The 11,483-nt window shown below is 37.4% G+C and overlaps 1 protein-coding gene across 9 annotated transcripts in view; it reads right to left on the reverse strand.

The window, feature by feature from the left end:
• The window catches only part of mink1 (misshapen-like kinase 1), a 35,739-nt gene extending 24,419 nt beyond the window's left edge, over positions 1-11,320 (reverse strand). For 5 of the 9 annotated variants that reach the window (XM_067492027.1, XM_067492028.1, XM_067492032.1 and 2 more), the window contains exons 1-10: positions 9,854-11,300; positions 5,627-5,692; positions 5,075-5,257; positions 4,860-4,970; positions 4,682-4,772; positions 4,456-4,586; positions 4,315-4,369; positions 1,388-1,466; positions 281-456; positions 78-147 (exon numbers count right to left, since the gene is read on the reverse strand). In XM_067492027.1, the coding sequence (XP_067348128.1) occupies positions 78-147; positions 281-456; positions 1,388-1,466; positions 4,315-4,369; positions 4,456-4,586; positions 4,682-4,772; positions 4,860-4,970; positions 5,075-5,257; positions 5,627-5,692; positions 9,854-9,910 (1,019 nt within the window). In that variant the 5' untranslated portion in view covers positions 9,911-11,300. Of the gene's footprint in view, positions 1-77; positions 148-280; positions 457-1,387; positions 1,467-4,314; positions 4,370-4,455; positions 4,587-4,681; positions 4,773-4,859; positions 4,971-5,074; positions 5,258-5,626; positions 5,693-9,853 lie in introns of those variants that run through there. The other 4 variants (XM_067492030.1, XM_067492025.1, XM_067492029.1 and 1 more) reach the window with 4 other exon arrangements.
• Positions 11,321-11,483: the final 163 nt, after the last annotated feature.

Genomic DNA, 11,483 nt, shown 5'->3' on the forward strand with positions numbered 1-11,483 from the left:
TAAAAAGAGGCATTTTGAAAACAATCAAACAGAAAGCACAAGTTACGGATTTATATTGCCTAATAAGAATCAATTACCTTGACTCTCTGTCATCTCCCCGATTCTCATCCTCTTCATCACTACCACTGTACTCGTACTCTGTTTCCTCTTTACGGAGAATTCAAATAAAGTGGTTTCAGACAGTTACATGAATGAATACTGTGGCATACTTAAGTAGTTCACTGTCGAAAAATAAACTATGTAGACTGAGTTATGTCCAGGATCTTTACAACTCACTTACCTTTTTCTCCCCTTTTTTTTCGTGTACGGTCAATATGGTCTTTCAGCTGAATTCGGACCTGGCGCTCAGTAGGTTGGTCCCTGATGAAGGAGTGCTTGAGCAGCTGTTCTGTAGATGGTCGACTGGGATATGTCTTCACAAGGCAGCCCTCTATGAAATCAATAAATTTCTTGGACCTGTGAGAGAAGGGGAGGTAGGAGGAAAATCTGGTGAGTTTTTGGGTGGGGAGGCATGGAGCTGCTGGTAGCTAAACCCCACTTTTCTATACTCCTGACCTAATGTTAAGAGAATTAATAGGGACAGTCTTGTCTTTAGCACAGTTGTTCATTATCATCTGCAGAAACTACTTTAACACCAATTTTTACTTCTTCTAACTCAAGTTCTTCGAAAATGCAAAAAATATATAACACACACACACACACACACACATATATATATATATATATTAAAAAAAAGAAGAAGAATATGTAAGAACATCAAAATTACTATAAAATACACCTCGACATATTAAAATATGCATGTCATGAATCCTATCTGTATATTGTCAGTAAGGTTAAAACACAGTAGACAGCAAAACAGCGTTGAGTTCATCGGACTGCTCAAGCATGTCTATCCCTTGCAATGTTTTTTTTTTTTTGGTCCTTTTGGCTTATCCCGTGAGTTCAGGGTCGCCACAGTGGATCATTGTCCGTATGTTGATTTGGCAGATTTTTTACGCCGGATGCCCTTCCTGACACAACCCTCCCCAATTTCTACCGGGCTTAGACCGGTACTGCACAGCTGTGCATTCTGAGTCACACACTATTTAGCCTTTAGCTTTATATCTTCTTCGTAATCATTTCTGTCTCAGTACTAGAACAAAGCTAATGTCAGTACAAATGTCTTCATGTAATTAAATACTGAAAAAAAAATGTGTTTACCATTTAATCAACTGCAAAATAGCATGAAGTGACAATGTTACATTCTTGCCGTGTTTAAAAGATTTGGGCAGCTTTCACTTAATTATTCTTTGAACAAAAAAGTTTTAAGGCTCTTATAAAGCCAATAGGATACAAAAAGGCTCTCTTTAATGTCTACAAAAAGACAGCAGACTGTGTAATAACTCACCATTTTTTGGATTTTAGTTTTGGAGGGGGATTCCTGGGAATCAAGAAGAGGGCTCTCATTGGGTGCATATCACACAAGGCTACAGAAAAAAAGAAGATGGAGAGAGCGGTTAGGTATTTAATCATGCTACTTATGATGACCACTGTGTTACAAAGTAGGCAAAAGTAACACCTGAATTAATTTCATGTTTTACAAATAATTGTGATAGTTTGTGAATAATATTATCCACCATTACTCATATTCTCTGTATCTTCAAACATGGTTACAGCTGCTGTTATCCAATCTTTCCTAGTGCCTCAGGCTTATTGTTACACTGAATGTAAGGGCAAGGACTGTGAGTCATTGTGTTCCCAGCGTAGGTAGGTAGCTAAACCTGACTGGGTAGCTTTAGAGTTTCACAGTAAATAGGTTTTTTTAACAATGTTTTGGACATATGCAACGTGATTATGACAGTCAAAAGAAGGAACATTTTATAGCATTTTAAAAGGCCACACTAAAACAGAGAAAGACCACAGTTGCACTGATCAAGTGTGCCTCATATGAAATGTTTTAAAATGTAAAGCACATTATGAAATTAGTTTTCAGTAGTCCTGCAAAGAATACTCAGTGAAAGGATATTGGTAGTTTTGTCAACATCTTTTCAGGGTTACATACTGTCATCTCTTTTAGTGTTTTATAAATTACCTGGAGACAACTGTTCCATTTAAGATTTTTGTTGACATTTGCGCTAACTGTCCAAGTACTCTGTATTAAAAATATCCTTTAGGAAAGCTACAGTGTATAACTTTTTTGACCATTCTTAATCGAATCGCACTTCCAAACAGGTCTTGCTGTGAGGTGCTGTTAATGCCTTTAGTGATGTCAAATTTAATGAACAGCACTGGGAGCAGTACAAATTTCAACTTTACCCAACCAGGAAGTTTGAAACATTCCTGCTTGATTATTTACATTTGCAGTATTCTAATTGGCTGAATAGTGAATTGATTTTGAGTCTCAGGGTAGTGGTAGCTTGAGTTGCATATTGCAGCTTTAAAGCTTTTTTTTGAAAATTGAGAAAAACAACAACAACAAAAAAACTATCATCTATAGACAAATACCACTTACTGTATCCACAACATGACTTTTTTTTTTATTGGTTGACAAACAACTTTGTAAAAAGTTATGCATTCATGATTAAAGAGTTTAACAGATTATTAAAACAATTTGTTATTGTTGACCAACTAATCAGTAATTGACAAATGGTTTTAGCACTACTGATGAAAAAACTAATCTACTAACAAAGAAGGAATACTGCAATTGTAGGTGTGGACAGCGTAATTGTATGATGAGTCTGATGGAACAAGTAAACACAAAGTAAGTGCATAATTTATAAAGGCACATCAACACCCCCTTAACAATTGGCCTGTGCGCCGTACGTCATTCATAGCTGCAGCAACAGCTATCTGTAGGTTTCAGAGCCATTGTGTGCATATTTTTTTTCTCTCCAACAAAACTATGTCAAACTGTTTTATTTAGAAGATTTTCCTGCACAACAGAGGTTCTGTACCTCTGTGTAGTTGAGCTTAGTTGTAAACTTCATAAAGACATTTTTAAAAAAATGTATATATTTAATGTATATATTTAAAGCCAATTTAAATCTATCTTTCCATGCAAGTGATCTCAGTTCAATCTTCCCAGTGACTCAATCACACACACCAACCCACTCACCAAGATTTGACATTGAAGCAGACAAGGAGATACATTAAATATTGATCTTAGATTAGGTATACAAAGAGGGAGTCTGACAATATGGGCATGACTTCTGGGCTTTTCTTGATTTGTTAATTTTTAGATTGAATCCAGCAAGCACTATAATATTGAGTAGATTGCTTAGAATTATTTATGCGGCCCCTACCCAAGAAACAATGACCAGTGTTTAGACAACTGTACACGTTTCTCCTACTTCATTTACATAACTCTAATCATAGTGTCTGAAGATTTTAGGTTTCCACATCACCCTTCTGAAAATTTTATATTGGACCATCATTGGCCTTCTGTCAGACACGAAAACTAGCGCTTTACAAGACATAAAAAAAAATTCCAAACTGTAGCTTTAATATAAAATGTATGCTGGGCACACTGATGAACATGTAAACACTAGTCAGAAACACTGCACACACAGAACTCTACAAAGTGAAGTCAACATCCAATTGAAGCAACAAATAGCAAAAAATACAAAGTGGAGATGAACTGCAAATAATTATTTTATTCATCACAGCTCAGTTCTTTACCATCTCAACAATTAGCCAGATGTAGATGAGCGTGAACACAGATTTTGTAAAAATGAGGGCCCATAAAATGGTGCCCCCATAATTCTACAACTTCCTTAGTATTGACCCATTTTGAACCTCTTCTTAAAGCACCTGTGTTTTAAAAGGTGCTCCATAAAAGTTATTTATTATTATTAAAAGTAGTAATAGTAGTAGTAATAGTAGTAGTAGAAAAACACTGTTAAAATGTAGCAATATACAAGACAGAATAATTTGCTCGTGTTAAGTCACTTTAACTTGGAATTTCTTCACCACAGCTGTGATATGTTTTTCAAACATTCTAGCTCCAACTCTTGACAGACACTTTCTTTGTTTTTTTTGTCAGGTTTGACACCAAATCTCTAGGCAGACAGATCTCCCTGATAAGCAGACCAGAGAGATGTGTGCAATCAGCCTCCACAGGCCAACTATCAGCTCACGACTACAATACCTTGACTACAATGAGTCATCTGACCATCTGAAGACACAGTTAACAAGGCCCAATATGCAGTACAGATTCATTCATGTAGTTGCTTTTGGAATGGGCTTTAAGATGATAGATAATTATGTTGCTACATGCATAAAGGTGAAAAATTCAGCCTGGAACAGAAAAATATGTGTGCAATTGACGACACTTACGAGGAGCTCCCTCTGCCATCTCAATTGCTGTGATCCCCAAGGACCAGATATCACTCTGCAAGATTCACAAGAGACCAGATCAGTCTCTATCTTTCTTTTGGACTCACAGCATTGTGTATACACAAAAGAGTGTGTTGTTACCCTGTAGTCATATGTGGAGTCAGGGTTCTCATCACAGGCAATGACCTCAGGTGCCATCCAGTAAGGTGTGCCAATGAAGGTGTTCCTACGCCCAACAGTCCTGTCCAACTGGGCACTGACCCCAAAATCAACTGAATGTAGACAAAGGAAGCAGAGGAGGAATGGAACCTATGGAACTGTGGGTTTTGCCAATCATTAAACCAAAAACTTCAAGCAGTCAACATACCAAGTTTGACCTCTGCATTCTCTGTTAGCAGCACATTCTGGCCCTTGATGTCTCTGTGAATAACTTTATGGGCATGTAGGTGAGAAAGGCCCTGGACACAGTCAAAAAAGTGAAAATTGGACACCAAATTGTGATTTCTGCTTCACAATTACTGACTAGCACGTCTGAAGTTTCTCACCCTTAGGATCTCTCTGCAGATGTAAGCAATCCAGTCTTCCTTCAGTGAGCTGCCCTTGGTGTTTTTTACCAGGTCAGTCACTGATCCTGCCCCACAAAACTCCATGACCAACTACATAAAAAACAAACAAAAAAAACAAAACACAAACTTAATGAGGACAATCAATGAAGATTACTGGTAGTAAATCATCAGGCCAGGTACCAGGGTAGACAGACCCAAAGTTGGTCATCGTGTCCTGGTGGACTCTTCTTGACAAAGGCACCGTAGTACGTGGCTATGTTGCGGTGGTGGCTGTATTTCTTCAGCATGTTGATTTCTGCTTTGATCTCCTCCTCTTCCTCCTCTGTGACATCCATCACTTTGATAGCAGCCAGCTGGCCCGTCTTCACGTGACGGCCCTGATTTCAAGAACAAGGTTGATTATCTAACAATGGTAAGAGAAGTTTATAATGAACTTGGGTCTTCCTGTTTCTGAAACTCTAAAAATCCATTAAGTGAGGCTAATTTGATTTCCTGCTTTACATTTTGTGTCGCCTGGAGTGTTTTATCTTTGTTTTGCAACCCCTTTAAAGTTCACAGTCTGACAACCTAAAAAATTACTGATGTAGCACTAAGCTACACCGCTGTAATGCACAGAACATTTAGCATTTAATGAAAAGCAGACACTGGAATGGTCTTCATAGCCAAACTATAAAAACAAACTATGTAAAAATTCTGTTTTACAGCCACTCATCACACAAATGACAAAACATAAAATTAAGACTCACCTTGTACACTTGTCCATATGTCCCATTGCCGACCACCTCGACCAGCTCGAAAATTCCTGCTGGATCCTATGAGAGACATGGACAGATACATACATTATTTAACAAACAGACAGCAGGATCAGCGACACCAGGACTATATTTTCTAACCATGTACACCAGCTTATTAATATTGAAATATCAAAATGAAGGCTATGCTTAAAGCACATAATTTTGTTTGTTCTTTTTCTAGTATGTGATAGTCGTTTTGCGGTTCCTTGAATCCTCCACATTTACACTTTAAGTGGAGCAATCTGTAATATAGCTTCAATTATTTTGTAAAAGTATGTTACATTAAGCTAAGTATAATGTATAGTATAAACAATTCTTAACACAAAACATTTAGTCATTTTGCAAAACACAGCTGAATGACTGCTGAAAACATTTAAAACTGTACAAGTAATTTTTTGGCCTTTTCATGCTTTAAGAAAAAGTTTCATAACTGCAAATTTCATAAAAACATAAAAACATCTATAAAACAAAACAAAACAAAAAAAGCAACCCAAATGTCTGCGGCTGTGTACACTGAAGCCATTTTAAATTCATATTTCAATACAAATGACATGGAAGCAGACAAGACAACTCACCAAGTATCACTAAGATAGATTAGGTATACAAAGAGGGATTCTGACAACGTCGATATTACTTCTGGCCTTTTCCCGATTTGTTCATTTTAAGTTTCAATGCAGCAAACACATATTTCACTGACACCAATAATGAGTAGGTTTGCTTGGAATTAATTATGCAACCCCCCTCCCGAGAGACAAGGGAAAATGACAAGCAGTTCCACTTTCATGCAATTTCAATATGGCTTTAAGAAGATGTGTGGGTGGAGAGACTGCTGCTTTGGGTTTATAATGTACAGCATGACCTAGCCTGCTTTCATCCATTTCCAATGATGGGTTTTATGCCTTCAAAAAGGGACCATTCATGGGAAGAAATAGTTATGTGTACACTTATGACAGGTTTGGCAGTAAAATTGGGAAAAGGCCACATACTTGCATATAGCACATATAATAAACAGTGACGGTCCACATTCTGAAGCATGTTATATACAAGGACAGAAAAGAGGGGATATGAAACAAGAGGCAACAGAATGATGTTATGATATGCAAGACAATAATGTAATGATAGAGTGGGTGGCAAGGAAGAGGCAGTACTTTCACCCACGTCCAGCATAGAGAGTAGGAGGAGAGTAACAAGGTGACACAACGGGAAGGATATTGACTCGTAAAAGAACACAAGGAAGCAGTAAAATCACAGGTTTCCTACAGTAGAGATCTAAAGTCAGTCTGCATAAATCCTAAAAATGGCAGCTCTGATGTTTCTTGAGTATATCAAGTAACTCTCTATGTGTAAACTCAAGGAACAATCCCAAAATTGAAAAAGTAATTGGAGTTGCTTGAAGTTCTTGAAGAAATTTTATCCTGCCATTCAAAAGGCTTAATAAATTCTAACTGACTGAAACCTTAACCTTTTCACTGAGGTTCAAAGACAAGACCTTGAGGGTCTTTAATGCCATGTATGGGTTATTCACTTGGCCATTATATGTACCATTAGGATCATTTGACTCCATGTGTACAAATTTTCTAAATCAAAGAAACAAGTCAACCTCTCCACAAATTCATGGCCCATATTCAGCAGAGCAATCTCTTAAGGACAATACTCAGCAGTCTGTGTACATTTGAAAGTTAATAACATTGTTTTGGAGACAGCAATGTCTGTTCTACAAAACCACTCATCAGCCACGTGGTTCCTCAGGTTTTAACACTCCTGTGACCCTAATGCCTGGGACTCTACACACAATCAAATAGAACTAATAAAAGCATTTCAGATAAGAAATGATACGTTTTTAAAGACTTCAAGCAAATCAAGTTACCAATGATCACCACCTTTGGACCAAAAATTACTTGGATAACTGTACATTTTCAGAAACATAGAAAACAATAAAAAAAATAAATAAATCTAAAAAGTCAACTTTAACTCAATCTGTTGTTTTAAGAACAAGCTCAGTTCAACAGGGTAAAAAACTAAATATACTCCATAAGGACACTGACTACACAGTGCAGATGTGTCAACTTTGCTGACAGAGGAAGCCTTTCATAAAAACCCCATCATGACAGAAGACATGTCTATGGCTAAGTGTTTATTACAGCATTCTGAACACTAGTATTTTAAACTTCTGATAAAAGCCTTTTTTCCTTTTTATTACAAACTAATTCCAAAAGCATTCCAATATCTCTGCAATATAACACAGACGTACCACAGTTACTGGTAGATGACCAATCTTTATTTTTTAATTCATCAACAGTTGAATTGCTCTACCATTACGTGCAATTTTTTGTAAATAATTTGCAAAAGGGCTGCAGTTACAGCCATCCAAATTGCACCATTAAATGTTATAAAATATCCACTAAAATAAGGACTTGTTTTTGATGGGTTAAGTTAAACTTACAGGGTGCCATTGTTAAATATTCGTAACGTTAAAAACAAACCAAGATGGAGAAAATTTGGTTGACATTCTTTAACCTCGTAATATAAGGTAACATTTTACTAGAGTTTACAATAAAGCTTTGTAGAGCAAAAAAATAGTCTGAGTCTGAACTTCCCACACAATCATAGCAAGCAAGGACAGCCTGAAACAAAATAAAATCATTAGACTAAATTTCTCATGAGCTTTATTTACAGGGACTGTCTTCCTTAAAAAAAAAAGAAAAACAAGAAAAAAAAAAAACAGCATTACATTGAAAGTTTTAAAAAACGAGAAATAAACCTTGTAGTCACTTTTACATTTTAATAGCACATGATCATGTTTAGTTTATTTCTAAAAGTGTAACTTATTGTGCCACCTGTAATAAACAGTTGTGCTGATGGCATGGTTTTAGCCAGTGCTATTGACATAAGGTGTTATGGCACAAGTGACAAATTGCTATTGTATTGTGCTCCAATGTCATGTAATACTTAAGGCCTACAGTGATCTGTAGCAAATTCCTTGAAAAGTCTTTGATTGGACCTCTTAAAGAATCCCCTTTGGAGTTTGGTGTTCTAGTAGTGCTATGGGGCTACATATAGTCAGTTCAGCCAATTTTAAAAAAACAGGTCCTCACTTATTTCTAGAGGTTGCTGACCATGGAGATGCTGGTACTAAACCCATGAATGACCCATCAATATAATGGCAGTAAAAGGATTTAATTTATCTGTTGAAACAGTAATTTCTGACCTGTCAGTACCCTAACCAACAAGGACAAACTACTTAACAGTTTTCCATCTACCAACACAAATATGTTCCCTGGAATGTACAGTCAAGCCAGACATAAAATATTGTACTATTATAAATATTCCAATACTCCAATGTTGTTTTTCTTTTAAATCAAGTAATATAATGCATATAATACTATTCATAATGTTACTTAAATCTGTTTTAAGTGGATTATTTTCTACGTACTATATCTTGTTGAACTCCAGTGTGATGAAGGGGTACATAAAGAGACAGTGTAAGTCATAAAATGTACCCTTGAAAAGCTTTCACTTCATCATATGTGGGAATATGAATATGAATATATGTTTTCTTTCCATTTGACTACATTTCTTGGTTTTAGTGTTAGAGAAGCAGAGTAGATTTTTAAGACTGAGGCCTTAAACCCAGAACATTGTTGTTGAACCATGTTAACAAATCTACAGTAGGAAATCGTGTAATCCCTCAAAAACTCAGATATGTTGTTCTTCGTAAATGTATTACAACTGAATCAAAAAGACTAGATCAATAATACATAAAATATGTCTAATCATTAAATAATGACCTTGTCCATCATGGCTGCTGTATGTACCAAAAATATCTACATGACAATAACAAAGTGTACCTGCGATGTGCATGATAGCCACAAACAGTGGTTTTTAATGATACAATAATTACAAAAAGTTGTCACGCCGGAAGAGTGTGGTTTTCTATTATGTTTAGATCTTTCTAAATCATATTTGAGTGAAATGGAAAGAGCCCAGCAGCCTTTATCTATACCAGGCCAAAGGACGTTTATCCCACGTTAACTTTGTTGCGTAGGTGTTAGATGGTCGTGTCTGTGTCAGACGCAAACTGACACCTCACTTTTAATGACATAACATCTAATGAGTCCATCTGCTACACTGCTACATTAATAAAGAGCAGCACACTTATCCTGTAATAGCAATACTCACCCTTAGAGCTGCGAGGTCTATGTCATCCAGGCTTCGTGTGGGGGCGTTTTCAGACATGGCTGGTGAAACTTACAGCGTTGGCTAACAAGTTAGCCAGTTAAATTGTAAAGAACTTGGGAAATTTGAAACTAACTGGTTAAACAAGCTCGGGGGGTTATTTTTATAGAAAATACAGCAAACTGGTTATACAATACGCTGAAACTGTTGCGGAACAACACGGTGCCACTTAGGTTAGCAAACACATCGCAGATAGAGCTGCCACAGACGCACCCAGCTGGCTAGCTCAGGTCAACACTGGCCGAGAGCTATTATGTTATCCGCAGTTGTTTTACACAAATGCCGGTTGCAATATACATGAAACTTTAGTTACTTTCAGCAAAAAGGTCAACGTCACAATTAGCCGGCCATCGGTACCGTTGTAACTGGCAGGTTTTCAATGCAGTGCACCTCCACTGTTGTTGAACACCTTGCTGCGTTCATTTTGACAAGACACCGCGTCTTTGCTGCTGTGCAACATCCCAGTTAATGTTAGATTTGTTAAAAAACGATGGGCGTCGCAGGAAACAAAAACTACCGGATAAGTCTGGTGTGCCACGGAAACATTCCTGGTAATGTTCATAAAGTATACCAACACATTCACGGCTCAGCAACGCAGTTGTTTTTAAGGAAAACGCAACGTCTGATGTGATGGCGTCCGGATCCGTCCGTACCGCACCAGAACCGACTGTCAGGCTGTCATTTTCACCTTTCAAAATATATCTTCGTAGGGTATCACACTACGTTTGGTGTTGAAAATTCCAATGTCCTATTTTTAAATAGTCTTATTTGACACTGCAGTTGTAAAACTTGTTATATTATCACGACTGAAACGTCCTAAAATTCGGCCCAGGAATCTGACGCTCGAGGCAGGTGCGCGCGACCGATCTAACGTTAAGTTAACTAGCTAGCTAAGGTGGCTAAGCTAGTGGGCTAAATTTCTTTTCGAAAATAAACTTTCCGTCTTCATCCATTTTCTGTGTTGACAGTCGCGCCTAGCACTGCCAATGTTCCAGGCAAAACACAAGAAAGATAGGAAGGAACTATGTTCTCGACAGCCGCCGTAATACTTGTAAGCCGGGGCCTCGACTCCTTAAAGTTAAGGGTTGCTTTCGTTCTCAGGCGTCCAAATTCTATTAACTTGACGTTGTAGTCCAACACTGCGAGATACGGTCGATTTCAAACTGTGGCTAACAGCCAAACTTGCTATTTCGCCATGTTTTGCTTCCCGAGTCCTTCCTCCAGCTCCCAGCCTTGTTGTAATCTTGCTGGGTGGTACTGGCGATTGGCTGCACAAAACACTCCTCAAGTGTTTTCTCCACTTAGATGTCTACGGTGCTTCACTAGGGACAAATTAGCTTAAAATTACAGTGGAACTGAACCTACGCTACTAAATAGCCCTTTATGCTTTGCTCAGCACAACTGATGTTTTCCCCTGACATAGCTCTCTTGCACTGACCTTCTTCGTAAAACTGCTGGATAAACTGCAATATCACAATGATAATGACATCATCTCAATTCAGAGTCTTTCCTGTTTTTGGTTTTCTTATGTTACTGCCTTCCTAACAGCATAATAATTGCTAGTTTTTTCTAT

Source organism: Channa argus, chromosome 22 (assembly GCF_033026475.1).
Source record: "Channa argus isolate prfri chromosome 22, Channa argus male v1.0, whole genome shotgun sequence".
NCBI classification, from domain to species: Eukaryota; Metazoa; Chordata; class Actinopteri; order Anabantiformes; family Channidae; genus Channa; species Channa argus.